The 18152-nt window shown below is 45.0% G+C and overlaps 2 protein-coding genes across 2 annotated transcripts in view; one reads left to right on the forward strand and one right to left on the reverse strand.

Annotated features, from left to right (window-relative positions):
• Window positions 1-1462, reverse strand: part of LOC308382167 (cathepsin M-like) — a gene marked incomplete at both ends in the record, with an annotated part of 6327 nt that extends 4865 nt beyond the window's left edge. The window contains 3 exons of the mRNA XM_080859851.1: window positions 1-62; window positions 513-635; window positions 1334-1462. The exon at window positions 1-62 is cut by the window's left edge and continues 106 nt beyond it. Of these exons, the coding sequence (XP_080715977.1) occupies window positions 1-62; window positions 513-635; window positions 1334-1462 (314 nt within the window). The remainder of the gene's footprint in view (window positions 63-512; window positions 636-1333) is intronic.
• A 5681-nt stretch (window positions 1463-7143) lies between these two features.
• Window positions 7144-14503, forward strand: LOC308382176 (uncharacterized protein; the record flags this gene model as incomplete). Its single annotated transcript, XM_080859862.1, has 5 exons — window positions 7144-7467; window positions 9460-9556; window positions 11702-11855; window positions 13967-14109; window positions 14375-14503. Coding segments are annotated over 5 exons (720 nt in total). The 3' UTR covers window positions 14377-14503.
• Window positions 14504-18152: the final 3649 nt, after the last annotated feature.

The following is an 18152-nucleotide window of genomic DNA, read 5'->3' on the forward strand; positions in this document are numbered from 1 at the left end:
GTGCTCCTCAGGTGACGAGCAGGAAGTAGAGACTGAGCGCGCTCCGCAAACTCCTCTTCTGTCTGGTGGGCAAACAGCAGCATAGAACACGAGGACAGATTAAAGACAAATATACAGTATACACAGTAACATTGGTTGAGCAAGGTCCACACAACACAAGAATCATGGGTTTGATATGAATAGATACATTTATAACTAATTCATGTCACATTCAATTATACATTCAGTGATGCATTACATTATATTACAAGGTAAAAAGATTTTGATAATATCTAAATGTATCATATTGTAAAGGTACACCAAATCAAAATGTGAATAGCCGCCATTGTGCTTGCTCCAGGAAGGGTTCAGGCCCTGGGCTCTGTAAAGCGCCTTGAGACAATTTGATTGTTTTGGCACTATATTCATAAAATTGAATTAAGAATATAATTCAAATTATGGACATAAAACCGCTCCATGTTAAAAGCTCCATCTGGGCTGTCTGAATGAGGCACAGCGGCCATGCGACTCACCAGATCTCCAAAGGCGTTCATGCCCATCTGATAGGTCTCCTTGCCCTGTGTGTATCTCTGGTTATGAGCCTGGATGAACCTGTGGTTAGCCTCCCACACCTCTCTTCTATCTAGAGCTGCTGACTGATAGACGGCACAAAACCACACACACACACAAACTCACACACATCAGCCCTAATCCAAAACCAGCAGACACCCACCAAAGAAAACAGTGTGTCCGTCGCAGTGTGTGTGAGTACCCCACGTGGACAGAGACACAACGATTTTTTTTTTAGGGCCATGAGTTTAAAGTGATGACCCTTAGCTGTGATAACAGGGCTTCACAGCCTTGACAGGAAACTGTTACACACAGAACATAATTACGCACACAGAGTGTTCATAATGTCATCTAGGCCTTAATATTATATTATATAATAATAATAATATTATCATATATTATTGAGCATTAATCAGTCAAGCTAATTCAGGATAATTGCCCTACAGTTTCAGTATAATTCCTTAGATCATATAATTACATCATTTCAATTAACAATATGGTGAACATGTAATACAATATACATCATGTAAGGGATAATGTATTGTCCGGAGGTCATTATCCAAAAATAAATCCCGAAAGGGCGAACATCACCCCGACGCGTTGCGGAATGATATGAAATATGTGGATTAGAAGCACAAAACCCGTTGCCAGCGGTCAATATCATTTTGCAGCGGTGAATATCAGGATATATTCACCGGCGAACGTTGGGATGGCCCGTTCAAATCAACGGTACTTTTTGGAGCATTCTGAAGAGCCGTATAATAAATAGAACTATCTTCCTCACCCTCTCCTGTCTGCTGGGTTTGTTAAACTTGAGACACCATCGCCTCCACTCTGTGTCCAGAGACGGGTCCATACCACTGATCAGCTCAAAGACCAGAGGCAATAAGACTCCACAACAGGTGAGCCTCATCGTGAAGCCTGATGGGCGAATGGCCGAGCACAAGGCAGGTAAGTAATGAATGGAAACAAGAAGAGAAAAACATACAGTCGTATGCAAAAGTTTAGGCACCCCTCTAAGGCTGCATGATAATTTACTCTGTCTTCACCAAAAAAGATCACAGTGGTAAAATATTTATTTTCTAGTTATCACTGAGTGCTGGGGTGTTTTCCAGACAAAGATATTTAGTGTAGCAGTATTTGGTGGTGTGAAATTAAATCAAATGTGAAAAATAGGCTGTGCAAAAGTTTGGGCACCCTCATAATTTTGTTGATTTGAATACCTGTACCTACTCAATGCTGATAAACTGCAACACAGAATTACTCTGATTAGCTTGTTAAGCCTACAATTCCATAGAAAGGTGCATCCAACCATTAGAAAAGGTATTTAAGGTAGCCAATTGCAAGTTGTGCTTCTCTTTGATTTTCCTCTGAACAGTGGCAACATGGGGGCATCAAAACAGCTATCAAATGATCTGAAAACAAAGATTGTTCAGCAGTTTGGTTTAGGGGAAGGCTACAAAAAGTTATCCTGGAGGTTTCAGCTATCAGTTTCCACTGTGATGAATTTTATTATGAAGTGGAAGGCAACAGGCACAGTTCTTGCTAAGGCCAGAAGTGGCAGGCCAAGAAAAATAACAAAGAGGCAAAGCCGAATAATGGTCAGAATGGTCAAGAATAACCCTCAGAACACCTCCAAAGACCTGCAAGGTCATCTTGCTGCAGATGGTGTCACTGTGCATTGCTCAACCATTCAGCGCACATTGCACAGAAAACAGCTGTATGGGAGAGTGATGCAGAAGAAGCCTTTTCCGCACACACGCCACAAACAAGCTCGCTTGAGGTTTGCCAAACTACATTTGAACAAGCCAGGCTCATTTTGGAACAAAGTGCTGTGGAATGATGAGACAACGATAGAGATATTTGGTCACAACAAGAGGCGTTACGCATGGAGGCAAATGAATACAGCATTCCTAGAAAAACACTTGCTGCCCACAGTAAAATTTGGTGGGGGGTCCATCATGCTGTGGAACTGTGTGGCTAGTACAGGAACTGGAAATCTATTTAAAGTTGATAGTCGCATGGATTCAACTCAGTACCAGCAAATTCTTGACAATAATGTTCAAGAATCTGTAACAAAGCTGAAGTTATGGCGGAGTTGGGTGTTCCAGCAGGACAATAACACGAAACATTGCTTCAAATCCACAAAGCCATTTATGCAGAGGAATAACTACAATGTTCTGGAATGGCCATCCAAGTCCCCAGACTTGGGCCCCATTATTTTAGTTTTCAATATAATTGAAAATACATGGGATGTCTTGAAGCGGGCTGTCCACGCTAGGCACCCATCAAACCTTACAGAGCTGGAGCTGTATTGTAAGGAAGAATGGTCCAAAATACCTTCATCCAGAATCCAGACACTCATCAGAGGCTATAAGAAGCGTCTAGAGGCTGTTATTTTGGGGAAATGGAGGCTCTAGTAAATATTATTGTGATTTTTCTGTTGGGGTGCCCAAATTTATGCACCTGTCTAATTCTGTTATTATCCATTTGGCATATTCTCTGTTTATCTAATGAACCTTATTTCACTTCTAAAATATCACTGTGTCCATGTAGTATTATATATTTGACAAAGAAGTTCCTGATCCAAACGCCCAACAATTTATAAATGAAAGGAATAAAGATGATCAGGGGTGCCCAAACTTTTGCATACGACTGTACATCAGGTAGATACACACACAGTCAAACAATGTCTAATCTGTATATACACATCAACACATAGTATCTGCCACAATCTGGAACATGAAATGTTAAATTATGAACTACAGTACCTTTTTGGGACATATTACATTACTCTTGTTACATTGTAACTATACCATTAAGCACACCTACCTTTGAGGTAGAAGTCCTCTCCTCTCCTCTCACACCACACAGAGTCCTCTCCTCTCACACCACACAGAGTCTTCTCCTCTCACACCACACAGAGTCCTCTCCTCTCACACCACACAGAGTCTTCTCCTCTCACACCACACAGAGTCCTCTCCTCTCACACCACACCACAGAGAGTCCTCTCCTCTCCTCTCACACCACACAGAGTCCTCTCCTCTCACACCACACCACAGAGTCCTCTCCTCTCCTCTCACACCACACAGAGTCCTCTCCTCTCACACCACACCACAGAGAGTCCTCTCCTCTCCTCTCACACCACACAGAGTCCTCTCCTCTCACACCACACAGAGTCCTCTCCTCTCACACCACACCACAGAGAGTCCTCTCCTCTCACACCACACAGAGTCCTCTCCTCTCACACCACACAGAGTCTTCTCCTTTCACACCGCACAGAGTCTTCTCCTCTCCTCTCACACCACACAGAGTCCTCTCCTCTCACACCACACAGAGTCTTCTCCTCCCCTCTCACACCACACAGAGTCCTCTCCTCTCACACCACACAGAGTCTTCTCCTTTCACACCACACAGAGTCTTCTCCTCTCCTCTCACACCACACAGACTCTTCTCCTCTCCTCTCACACCACACAGACTCTTCTCCTCTCCTCTCACACCACACAGACTCTTCTCCTCTCCTCTCACACCACACAGAGTCCTGTCCCCTCACACATCTAGCTGATGGGTCCCTGCTGCATGCTTCACACCTGCTGACAGGCCCTCACTCAGCCTTTTAATGGGCGGCTGGCTTAGCTCCGGCTAACACCCAGGGCAGGGGTCACCATCCTGGGTAAATAGTTTAACTCCAGCAGGCTGGGTTGGTGCCGGGTGGAGGTCCCTGGATAAGTGTTGGTTGTTTTGACAGGACAGGATTAGTGGGCACTCACAACATGACACTGTTTTGGCAGCCATCAGGAAAGGATTACTGTGCATTGTTATAGCAGTCAGGAGACACCCTTGCAAATGGGCTGTCATCTTATTGGCGTGGCAGAAGGTACACAGGCGTTCACAGACTTTACTTTAGTAGGGATGGATGGGTCTGGATTAAATGGGGCTCTTGGGGTCACAGGAGCTGCAGATCATTCCGGATCCCCTAATCACACATATTTAACACGATGTATGGGTGCGAGTGAGTTGTTATATATACAATACACTGGTATATGTCTTAACCATGTGGTGTGTGTGTGTGTATATATTTCACGATACATTTCTCCTTTCTACCAGAAGAGGCTGCTCTTTAGCTATTCTCTGAGCCTCCAGTCTTCACAATGTGCAAAGGAATTCCCTCCAAACACACGCACGCACGCACGCACGCACGCATGCACGCACGCACGCACGCACACACACACACACACACACACACACACACACACACACACACACACACACACACACACACACACAAACACATTCCCCCTCTCTTCCCCTCTCTCTCTATATATTTCCCTTCCTCTCCTGTGGCAATGGTTTGTTGTGACTGTTATGGTCAAAAGTGACTGAATCTGCTGTTGGAATTCTCAACAATTGGAGTTAAAGTTGCAGTATAAATTGCATGTATTTATTCCCACCAGGATGTTATGGGGGTTTGTTGTGGCCAAATAACTAAATTTGCTGCTGCTATTGCAGTGAGTTTGAGTTACAGTAAATAAAATCAGTCACAAATAAGGCAGAAAGTCCATGACTGGGCAGTCTTCTGTGGAAGCATTCCGGTAATAAGAGAAAATTGCAACCAGAAATTGCGTGACTTTGTGAAAATGCAACATGCTGCAAAATGGGAGTGTAAGATAACAAGAAAACTGAAACGTGTAAATGAAACCCTCATGTCTAAGCAATAATAATCATAAATGTGGATACATGTGGATCTTTATGCTCACAGAGAGGTGAACCACAGAGTTCCAGGCAGGGCCAGAGTAGAATTGAAATAGAGTTAGAGTAGGGTTGACAATATGAAGCAGCTTTGATTTAAAACTGCTTATTTTTCTTGATGCTTAGTTAGATTCAGCAAAACACCACAGCTATTTTCCCAAAACAAACGAGAAATAGGGAGGACAGATAGATAGAGAAAGAGATAGAAGAGAGAAGAGAGAGAGCAAAGAGAGAGAGAGAAATATGAAAAAGAGAGAAGAAGAGAGGGTGAAATAAAGAGGGAACAAGTCAGAAACACAGATAAAGTGAGTGTGTGTGTGTGTGTGTGTGTGTGTGTTTGTGAGAGAGAGAGCGCCAGAGCACCCAGTGTGGTTATGTTTGATGTTTGTTTAACTGTGGCCTTTTCCTTCGTTGGCAGTAACTGAGCTACTGAATGTTGCCAAATGCTGCCCAAGCCTCCTCATTCCTATCACTTGCCTCCTCCTCCACTCCTCCTCCTCCTCCTCTTTCTCCTTCTCCTCCCCCTCCTCCTCCTTCTCCTCCTCCTCCTCCCTCTCCTCCTCCCCGTCCTCCTCCTTCTCCCCCTCCTCCTCCCCGTCCTCCTCCTTCTCCCCCTCCTCCTCCTCCTTCTCCTCCTCCCCTTCCAGTCCATGACCTCTGACCCTTGCTCTGCCCACCCCTCTGGGGCAGGGGGGCTTTTGCACGGCGGTGCCATCATCTAGAGGCACCGACTTGAGAGAAGTAGCAGTGCCGTGGCAGCGGAAAAGTGGCACGGGGTGGCACAGGGCGTGGCTGTTGGGCAGAGGTGCGGGCTGTAGCAGCGAGGGCAGAGTGAGGGGCTGGCACCGGTCCAGGAAAGACTGAGTCTTCAGCAGTGGCAGCTCCGCCGCGGGTGCTAGTGAAAGTGTTTAAAATAAGACATAGCTGAAGAGCCAAACAAGCAGTCGGAGTGTTCCCTGGATGAGCGTCCCTGAGGGCTCAGAGCCACCGCTGCTGTTCCAGCGCCACCCTCAGAGCTCACCCGCGCCGCGTCGCTGCCAAGCCCTCCTGTCAGATTGGGAAATAGAAAGAGAAACACTCGTCCTTTCAGGGGAAAGAGGGAACATCTTTAGCTTTCGTTTTCCCCCCAGAGCAATCTGAGGACACGTGTGGGGAAAGCACTTTATCTGCTTATCTGAGATCAGATTTCCTCATTCTCTGTTCTCTCTCTCTTTTGCTCTGTGAATCTGTCTGACTCACTCTCTCCCTCTTACTCCTTGTGTGCTTCTCATCTCCCTCTCTCTATACCCGACCTTCCTTCTCCCTCTCTTTCCTTCTCTCTCTCTCTCTCTCTCTTTCATCCCCTCCCTCTTTCTCAACTTCTCTAATTCTCTCTCACTCACTCTTTCCCCTTTGGTCTCTTATTCTGTTGCTTTCTCTCTTGCCACACTTTCTCTAGCCCCTCCCGCCCTCTATCCCTCTCTCTCTCTTCCACTTTCCCACTTTCCCTCTCTCCCTCTCTCTCTCTCTCTCTCTCCCTCTCCGTAGAGAACAGCAGGTTAACTCTCCTCCTTCCATCAGTTGGGGCAGAGCCACACCCCTTTCCTGCCCTGCTCAGGCAGTGGTTTTTAGGGGAAGTCCACTCGCAAAGAGACTCATTTCACACGCCGAGAGTATCACAGCACCTCTGAGCTCACAGACACACTCATTCACTCACTCACACAGACACACAGACACACGTGTGAACATTCACACACACACAGCGTGGGACAAAGCAGACCCAGTACCTTTCGACTCCCAGGAGGATATTTTTAACCAGCGGCCCGACTCGCCCACAAGCCCGCCTGAGCTCCTGCGTGTGTAAGGATGGCCAGCTCCAAGTCCTCCCAGACCACGCGCAACGTACTGATCGCCTGCCTGGCCCTCTGGTCCATCATCTCGCTCATCATCATCGTGGTGTGGGCCACCTCCCCCGACATGAAGGGAGCGGGACAGTGCCGCCAGGAGCTGCAGACCCTCAACGAGAAGCTGGAGGGGGCCAAAGTCATGTGGACCAAGGACCGGCGGGCCCTGGAGGCCCTGGTCAGGCAGGGCTGGGACAACCAGACGCTGCTGCAGGGCCAGATCGACGGGCACAAGGAGACACTCAGGCAGCTCAACGTGTCCCTGGACGACTGTCGGCAGGAGAACGTGAGTATGGTGACAGAATCCGCCCCATGCCCTGAATGCCTTTCTCAGGGGGAGCCCGGTGGATGAGTGTTTAGATCTCCCTGAGTTTTATTTTCCTTTAAATGGCTCCGTCTGTGTCTGTTTGTGTCAGCAAAGTTTGTCGGTTTGGAGCGGCATGTTTATACAGGGTTGTTCCTGGTAAAGAGATGTGCTTGCCAATTGCCTTGAAGTTCTCTGTCACTCCCTGTCCTCAGGTCATCTCACCACGTTTCTAACTCTCTGGATCTCTGTCTCTAGTTTTGGTTTTGTTTCTGTGTAACAGAAAATCCTCAAGGATAGCAGGAGAAAAGCAGATAGCACATAGCTTTGGGGAGGATGTGGCATAGTGTGGTGCCAGGTCAGGGCATTATTTGCTCTGGCACCATTTGCTGACTGGTCAGTTAGACTATTTCTGACAAAAAAATATGCTTGTTAGTTTCCTTGAGTGTATCTGTTAGTAGGGATATGTCCCCCACATGTCCCCCAGTAGTATATTTCACTGTCTACCTTTTTAGAAGAGTTTAATGCCAACTCATCAGGATCTATCCAGGAGAGCAAATCGTTTTTGGGTCGATCTGACCCCAATCTGGCACAAACATGTACATCACGGTCGAATCTGATTCAAAGTCAAATGCCAACAGGCGCCTAGACTATTCCTGCTTCTTGCTTTCCTTGCTTTCAGTCTTGCATGAGGGGTGTGATGTACCTCAGTCCTGCATGAGGGGTGTGATGTACCTCAGTCCTGCATGAGGGGTGTGATGTACCTCAGTCCTGCATGAGGGGTGTGATGTACCTCAGTCCTGTATGAGGGGTGTGATGTACCTCAGTCCTGCATGAGGGGTGTGATGTACCTCAGTCCTGCATGAGGGGTGTGATGTACCTCAGTCCTGTATGAGGGGTGTGATGTACCTCAGTCCTGCATGAGGGGTGTGATGTACCTCAGTCCTGTATGAGGGGTGTGATGTACCTCAGTCCTGCATGAGGGATGTGATGTACCTCAGTCCTGCATGAGGGGTGTGATGTACCTCAGTCCTGTATGAGGGGTGTGATGTACCTCAGTCCTGTATGAGGGGTGTGATGTACCTCAGTCCTGTATGAGGGGTGTGATGTACCTCAGTCCTGTATGAGGGACAATATGAGGGGAGTGAAGTACCCCACTCAGCGGGAAGAACTCTCAATGGAGACTCCAGAGGTTTCAATCTCAGCAGGTTCATTTTTCCGTTTAGCCAACAATCAAGTCCCCCAGAGCGGACCCATGTGACCACAGGGCCGCTGTATGCAAATCCAGCCGTGGCAGATATTAAAAGCAGCCCTATCCAGCTGGAGTGGGCTTGGAGCGTGGAGGGGGCTAACGCTCTCTTCCTGGAAGAGTGGGAGCCTTGAAGCACGCGGCCTCTTCTCCCCCAAACCCTGTCTCACACGGAGCCATGTTCAAGCGTAGTCCCCCTTCCCGAGTGCCCATGACATCGACCTTACGTAAACATGTATAAATATGCCCGCCGAGCATTACACTAAAAGACTGTTATTTTCAAAGGCAGCTCTCATCTCCATATGAGGAGGTGGCTGAGAACATGCCTGCACTCTCTCAGAATCAAATATGCGATACGGGGCACTGCTTGGCATAGCTAGCCCGCCGGCTGGCTACAAACACACACTCCAGTCAGCGTCCTGACTTAACACACACACACACACACATACACACACACACACACACTCACACACTCATACACACAGACATACAAACAGACACTTTCACACAAACACACACACACAAACACTCTCACACACACACACACACACACACATATACACACAAACACACACACACACTCATACACACAAACACACACACTCCCTCATACACACAAACACACACATACACACATATACACACAAACACACACGGTTCGGTATCCCCGGTGTTTTGATTAGTCATTCAATGACAGCATTGTGTTATTTTCCCTCCTCTCGCAGGTCCTGTTGAATGTGAACATTACAGCACTGGAAAATGAGATTGAGATGCATAAGGCCATTGAGGCGAACCTCACAGCACAGAACTCCCAGCAGAAAGGTAGGAAAATCTCAGTCAGACTGCCTTGCTGCCTGCTCATTGGCTACAAGGAGAGGAGGGCTTGCTCACTGCTGGTATTCTTAGATGCTTTTCCCCCATGTAACCATAGAAACCCTAGTGCAGAGCAAACAAATACAACAGGATTCATTTTAAAAATGAGTTTACACTATGGATTGGGGCTTGTAAACACAATGTAACACTGTCAGTGTTAGGGGTTAGGCAACCTTTAGCTTCCAGGTTTGTCCAAACTCAAGTTTAGCTCGCTGCTAATATACCTTCTGTGGGAGAATCTACTCTGGCTGTTTTTTTTCTCAGTCTAATGTTCATCTAATATGAAAAATAAGCTTGCCTAGAAAAAGTCATGCCTCGAATGAATTTAAACCATGGGGCATCTCTCATCTGTGAATCTCTGTTACTTTATTCAAGAGTTCACCTTAAGATTTAAATGTAACATTGAAGACATAAACCACATTGCCCTTCAAATTCAGTGTGAGGTCTATTTCTCCAGTGCAGATATTAAGACCACACGCCCTTTATAAGTGACAGCTTCTAATAGTCTCTTCTCACTCTGTCTACAAGCTTTGCATTCAGCTGACGAATGACTCGTAAGTTGGCATAATGCCCTATCCATCCATGATTCCCATAACAGTAATGTGTTCCAGTGATGAGGTTTAAGCATTAGTAGGGATCAGGTTTTAATGTGGAACAGGCTTAAATGTGATCCAGTTCCCTAACTAGTGTTCAAGCATAGCATTAAGTTGAGGTTAAGGTTAAACAGAGTAAGGTTTACTACTTTAATGTGATGGGGTTCAGGCATCAGCGTGGATCAGACCATCACAATAAACCTAAACCCTAATACCTCAATCCCATGACATTAAACCATAAAAGCCAGCTCCTCCTCACATGAGCTTCCTCCCACACCAGCAGGTCTGTGTAGATCCCTTACGCTGATGAGGAGGGGAGACTTTCCCTTCACATCCCTCCCTGCTGAACGGTTACAGGAAGTGGAAAGCTTCTGAACCGAAGCGATAGGAAAATCACATGGGCTAAAGCCTGAGGTGTGACACCCACTGGTGAGCCACCTCAGGCGGCGTTTCAACAGCCACCCTCTGAGACCAGCAAGCACATAGAAAAGGCATTTTAGCTGGTAGGCTGCCGGGGATGTTGGATGGGAACGTAAGCTTGCTAGCTGAGCATGAAGCCTGGGAGCGCTAGTTAGAAGTTTTGGCTATGGATGTTGGATGATAGCTGGGAAGGCTAGCTAGGGATTTTTTGGCTATTAATCTTATCTTGTGGTATGAGCTGGGCTGGTAAGCTGGGGCTATCCTGTGAGAAGAGCCTTCACTGAGCTATACACTGTGGTTAATGGCTTGAGAAAACTACTCCATGATGATGGAAGTGATGTTGACGTGACTCAGCCTGAACAACAGCCAGCCGACTCCCAAAATAGTCCCTTCACGTCACGGAGCCTCGTGTGGAGCTCAGATTGATAAGGAATACCAGACATTGCCTTATAAGCAGGCGTCTTTATTTAAATCCTAATACATTCCTCTGATAAAGCTACAAAAAAACACACTCAAAAATGTCATTGTAGCCGCGGCAACCCAAAACAATGGCAAGTGAGCAGCATTTGAAGATGACAGTCATTAAACTAACTCTTGGGAGTTAAATAGGCTACTCTTTATTTGAAATGCTCAAAGTTGACTTATCTTTCCATCTACCCTTATTTTATTGCCAAAGGTAGAGTCATCGGGATTTACATGAGCTTTATTGGCTTTTAGTTTACAAAACCCGGCTTTGTTATGGTCAGGCTAAAGATGATCTGATCTAATCCACAGTTGCGTTATCAAATTACAAAAGATTTGTTTAATGGTAGGGTCTGTATTTATCCATTAAACCATTATCATCCATACCCTTTCCAGTTAGAATACATATTCATGGTATGATGTGTATTTCTGTTATCATGCCAGCTCAGGATATGATTTGCACCATGATTTGTGTTGATGGATATGAACTGCAGTGATTTCTGATGTCTGTTTGATTCTCTTGCGGAGCCAGTGTGTGCCAATGTAATGATCTGTGCTGATGTTCTGATCTGCACTGATGGTACGACCTGTGCTGCTATGATTCTGTGTTCTGTTCCAGATGACATAAACTGTCTACAGAGTAACCTGACCATGAAGCTGCATGAGCTGGACGCCTGTGAGGCGCTCAGAAACGCTGCCGTCATCCTACAGACCGCAGCCGAGAGGCAGACTGCCGCCTGTCAGACCAGCAAGCATTACGTACAGACACAGCTGTGAGTACTGACCAGCTACATCACCGGCCAGCAACAAGCACTTCAGCTAGTTAGAAGACTGACCAGACGTGACCAAACACACCACTTCATCACCGACTAGATACAACTGAACACAGTTGTTTCATCTTGATTTGACATGACCAAATGCACTGCCACACCAGTGACCATTGCACACTGAGTTAAAGATAGCATTAATTTCAAGCATTGTAGTGTCCCTTACTCACTGCACAGAAGCCATACATACAGAGAAAAGTAGAGGCCACACCGGGGATGAGGTATTCAGCATGCTCAACACTCTTGGGTTGTTGCTTGCTTCAATCTGTGGCAGATTAGCTTTAGCTTCACTTAGAGTTCGAGTTTTCATAAAAACATTAAACAAAAAAAAAGATGTGTAAACAAGTCTCTTTGCAGAGAAGGACGAAGCACATGGCTACCAAACCTTGAACTTATTCACTGATGACTGCAGGTGTAGTTGCCTGATGACTGCATGTGTAGCGGTTTAGTACTCTGTCTTGCGTTGTGATTTTGATACTGACACGGTGATTCTTTTGGCACCCAGCCGTTTATTCAGGACATCTGACACGTAATACAAAACACAGAGCAAAGTGATCACACATCCCCAGATCGACAGCCTCTCTCAGTCAGGGTAAACGCAGACTGAGTATAGATACACCGGAGAGTTGCCCTCATGGTGTTCATGGTCACTGTTCTATGCTAACCTGTGCTATTCAGCAACATTGAATAGAAAACGTACTCTTATAAGAAAAATACAAACCATTTCATTTACATGGCAATGAGTTGGTTACATACCTGACACGTAATACAAAACACAGAGCAAAGTGATCACACATCCCCAGATCGACAGCCTAACATGAGAAAGAGACAATTAAGCTGAAGCAGCTTTTCATTGAGATATAACAGTAGCATAGAAGCAAAACCGCATGGTTAGCAAAGCTAGCAATCCTAAACTCTCAAATACACTTTACAAATATAGATATCAACTCCGAAATACACTATACTGTTATACTAATTATCAAATACACTAAAACACTGTTACAGCACTCAGACTCATGTTTAAGCTATACTAAAGTGTACATTATGATCCACCTGCTCTGGGTACGTACCTCTCTCAGTAAGGGTAAACGCAGACTGAGAAGAGGACGCGGCAATGCCAGGTATACTACAACTACAGTCCCATAGAGGGAGCTCTAACACACCAAACTCACCACTACAGCTACAGCTACAGCTACAGCTACCAACAACAAGCAATGGCAAGTGGGAAGAATTAAACCTGTTACACATGCATATAAGTTTCTGACGACTGCGTGCGTATAGGTCCCTTATGACTGCATGTGTATGGGTTCCTGACGACTGCGTGCGTATAGTTTCCTGAACACTGCGTGTGTATACGTTCCTGACGACTGCGTGCGTATAGGTTCCTGACGACTGCGTGCGTATAGGTGCCTGATGACTGCAGGTGTAGTTGCCTGATGACTGCGTGTGTATAGGTTCCTGATTGCTGCGTGTGTATAGGTTCCTGATTGCTGCGTGTGTATATGTTCCTGATTGCTGCGTGCGTATAGGTTCCTGGCGACTGCGTGTGTATAAGTCCCTTATGACTGTGTGCGTATAGGTTACTGATAACTGTGTGTGTATAGGTTCCTGACAACTAGAAATGCATCCAACCATGTCCAGCATTCAAGCCACAGTGATCAGAACTGTTCATTGATAAATGTCACTTGTTATTACTCATGTCTTTAATTTTTATTTATAGATGTCATTCTTATTTTCTCCTGATTCGTTATTCTAGAGCAAGACCCAATTGAGCTGCAGGTGCTGAAACAAAAAAAAATTACAATAACCCTCCAGTTTCTCTGATGGTTCAATGACAAAGACATTTCTCATGTGGTTAACAGTCGGTCTTAGCTGACGTAATTCTTTGTCTCTCATGTGGTTTGTAGTCGTTCATAGATGACGCCACTCGTTCTTTACTGTTGCTCATATTATCATTCAGGGCTGTTGCGGTCTTCAGTGGTCCTTGTGTGATTTCCTGTCATTTGCAGTAGTTATAATTTGACGTTCCTCATGTGTCCTGTTGTGTGTGTTTGCAGTGTGAAGTGTCAGATGGCGGTCCAGAAGGAGGAGGCTAATCAGCAGCAGCAGCCCCCTGGCTCTGGTGCGTCTCCTCTGGGTCCTTACAGCGGCCCCCTGGGCTGGGCCCTGCTCCCTGCCCTGCTCCTGGCTCTGATATCATGTGAGTCTGCGGCTGCCACACACAACCAAACCATCACACCACACCACCACAGAACATCTGACCATTACATAACTGCCGCCACAACATGAGCATCACCAGGAGAACAAATAGCTGCCCTCTGATATCATGATGATTTGTGTGTGTGTCTGTGCGGGCATGACTGCCAGCGTTAGGGATGTGTGTGTGTGTGTGTGTGGGCATGAATGCCAGCGTCAGGGACGTTTGTGCGTGTGTGCTAAAGCTAACGCAGGCTCATGTGTTACAGGAGTGTGAAGCACGCCACGGTGTTGGCGATTGGGTACATAGCCGAGTGCAACACTGTTGTCCAGGAAGTGGAAGAGGAAGAGGACCCCAGACTGGTGCAGGATGAACGCATCACCTGCACGAGACGCACTGCTGTAAATTACAAACATAGGGGTGGGAGGAATATCAGAGGGGCTCTGTTGGCGCTATCTTCTAACTAAATCCCCCCCCCCCCCCCCCCCCCGAAGTCCATTTTCAGAATTATAACTAGGAAGCATTAAATACATGAAATGCTGATAATGTGTGGTAAATGCTATTACGCAGAATTGTGTTTATATTTTTTCCCAGTATTTATTTGTGTTTTTGACCAAATGCAGTGTATTTACTTTGGCTCCCTTGGCAATATGACGGAATTGCACACATTTCCCAGCAATTAATGAATGCAATGAAAAAGAGAAGACACAATCACTAAGCTTATGTTTTATACTGGGTGTTTGTTAAAAAGATTAAAACGTTTTTTTGTTTGTTTTTGTTTTGTTCAGCTTCTGCTGAGGTTGTGTTTTAATAAATATTTCTAAGGGCTGTAAATCCTTGTATTTTTTTTTCTTGAGGAGCCATGCATATTTAATATCTTTTCCTGGTATGTATGTGGTTCTGCACACTCAACGCACAACAGATCATTGGACCATCCCCAGCAGAACATCTGGGTGTGCTGTGACCTTTTGCACAAGTATGTGTGCTAAATGATTCCATATGAGTCTCTGGAATGGGAGATTAAGCAATGGCTGTGAGGAAATTGTCTCTAAATCAATTTTTAATTTAGTCTTATTATTTTTGTATTATACAAATTACACTGCGCTTGGGTACTGTGTGATAAGTATGCAGGCTCATGCCACGTGAGATCCCTCCACACTGAAACACAAGGGTGTTTCTCACATTTCATATTTCTTGCCTTAGCTGAGGGTTAGGTTTAGCTGAGGCAACTGTTTTCACATACCTACTGCCATTCTCTGGCCCTTCGAAAAAACCAAAACAAATGCATCAACTTCTCAAGCATTTTAAACAAGTTGAATACAATTAAAGATAGAAATGCAAACTAATGGCTCAAAACTTAAGAAACAGTTAAATATTTGGGGATTTCTTAAGTGCAGAAATGTTGGAGAGCAAAATGTTTACCACGCACCCAGGCAGCTGTGCAGGCAGTAGCAGGGGTTGCATGAGCACTCCAAAGGTAGATGGGTACAAACGCAGGCTCACAACCAGGTTTCCACGAGATTAAACTACATTAGTTTCTCTTTAAAACAGGCTCTTCATCTGTGTGATTATGCGCACACTTGGAGTTTGTTAATTTTGAAGACAGGGTTGGGCCATTGTGGAGTCTTTATGAAGACCCTGAGGCTGTAATTATCTGTGATAAATGGCTGACATTAAATAATAATCGTTTGTAAAACAAATAAAAAAAAATACACAAAAACTCCATCTAGAAGGGGTAAGGGACAAGAAATAAAGACAGCCTACTGTGTGTGTGTGTGTGTGTGTGTGTGTGTGTGTGTGTGTGTGTGTGTGTGTGTGTGTGTGTGTGTGTCTGTGTGTGTCTGTATGTGTGTGTGTCTGTAAGTGTGTGTTTCAGTTTGTGTTTGTACACATGTCTGTGTGTGTGTTTGTGAGGAGGAGGTTCCAGCGGAACTCTGTGAAGTGCTCCCTCATATAAGACTGAATAAGTATGAAGCCTGAATCACCACCAAGCATGATGATGTGATTATGTGATTATGCGCACACTTGGAAGCAGTATGGAGTCTCTGTAGTTTGTTAATGTTGAAGAGGGGATAAGCCATTGTGGAGCCTTTATCCCGCAGGATTGTAATACCTTCAGTTCAGATGAAGATTATACTATCCAAGACATTAAATAATAATTGTTTGTAAAAAAAAAAATATGTGTGTGTGTGTATGTGTGTGTCTGAGTGTGTGTGTACGTACAGATGTCTGTGTGTGTGTGTGTGTGAGGAGGAGGTTCCAGCGGAACTCTGTGAAGCGCTCCCTAATATAAGACTGAATAAGTATGAAGCCTGAATCACCACCAAGCATGATGGATGGAGAACAGACTCAGTGGTGAACTCTAATAGAGGCCGTCGTTCTCAAGAGAAAACCTCTGGGAGCGAAGGCCTGAACATGTCAGGCTATTTGTGCTTGTCTATTTCTGAAAACGTTTAGAGGAAACATGAAGGATTTAAAGAACAGATAAATGGTTGAGAAAAAGGCAGTAGGGAGAAAAATGGAAAACTTCTCCTCAAACACACACACAGACATGTGTACACCCACACACACACACACACACACACACACACACACACACACACACACACACACACACATACACACACACACACACACACACACACACACAGACTTTTAAAAGATATAAGTGCAGCAAAGTGCTTAATGGCACTGATTCGGCCAAGCCTCAAACTCCATGTCGCTCTCAGGAAGCTAGCGAGAGAGTGCGGAGTGAACAGGGTGAACAAAACCACAGATAAACCAGACAACCTCATCTGACGTGTGTAACAGCTAACTGCAAATCAACAGGAAGGCATACGCTTTGGTTGCCAAGGCGACTCTGATAGCACCGTCCAACAGATTTCTGATAAACCCAGAAATGCCAGAGCAGTGCCAGGTGATCTGCTGGTGTTTACAGCAGCATCCAAGTCTGCACCTGTACTGTGAAGTGTTTAAGCTACATCTGTTTCCTGTGACCTTTTTCATCGACCGTCTGTTTTGGGCTCTGGAATGTAAATAGGGTTTAAAAATAAATGTGAATTCAATGAAAATAATTCTGCTTGGAATAAACATTTGCATTGATTATAGAATTCTATGTAACATCTATTTGAAGAAAATGGTCCAACTTTAAATTGTCCTTAATATTGAGTACTTACATGAGAAATGTGCACTTTTCATGTAGATACACATTACTTCAAGTAATTAAGCCTAACCCTGACCCTAAGAATAACATGTGACAGTGTGTACTAATATGAACAGCACAAAGTATTAGTTTTTTTTTTTACTTCATTAAGCATTAAGAACATTTTACCTCTTTTAGTGGCATTTGATATGAAGTAGGCCCAAGAGAATAATGTGCTGCACTGTTGTGCCGGAAGGTAAACTTCAAAGCGGTTGTCTTTGAGGAAGCTGTAGAAACCACAGGAAATGGCTGACAGGGACAGGTTAAGCAGAACAGAGTGCAGTACAAGCACATCTTACACAGTACACATGTTGAATGTGTGTGGACATGACTATATGATTATACAAAACACGACTGTCATAACTGTCCTCTTAAAAGTTCCTTTTACCAATTATATTTCTTAATACAGGACTCTGACATTAATTCAATAACAATGACAGGAGCTGGATACTGAATTTAGTTCCTGACCTGAAATGGCCTCTTTCAATTATTTCTGTATAATCTTGTTTTTTGTGCACTTAATGTCTCAGTTTTTAATATATATCCAGACTTATTAAACTGCAAAGGTAGCTAGAGGTAAAGATGCAAGGATGTAGGTTGAAGATTATGTAAGGGATAATGTATAGACCACCAGTCATTATCGGGAAAATTAGCCCCGACAGGGCGAACAGCACCCGACACGACAGCAGAACGTTGGGAAGCCCCATTCAAGTGAATGGAGCATTCTACAGCATTAAGAAAAGCCGTGTAATAACTGTGGTTACCACACATGTGCAGGAGTCATTGCAATCAGTGTGTTCCTTTCACACAGCCTTACACAGGCAGGCTGTAATCAAAACAATGT

The sequence above is a fragment of the Sprattus sprattus genome, assembly GCF_963457725.1.
Source record: "Sprattus sprattus genome assembly, chromosome: 2".
Lineage (NCBI taxonomy): Eukaryota > Metazoa > Chordata > Actinopteri > Clupeiformes > Clupeidae > Sprattus > Sprattus sprattus.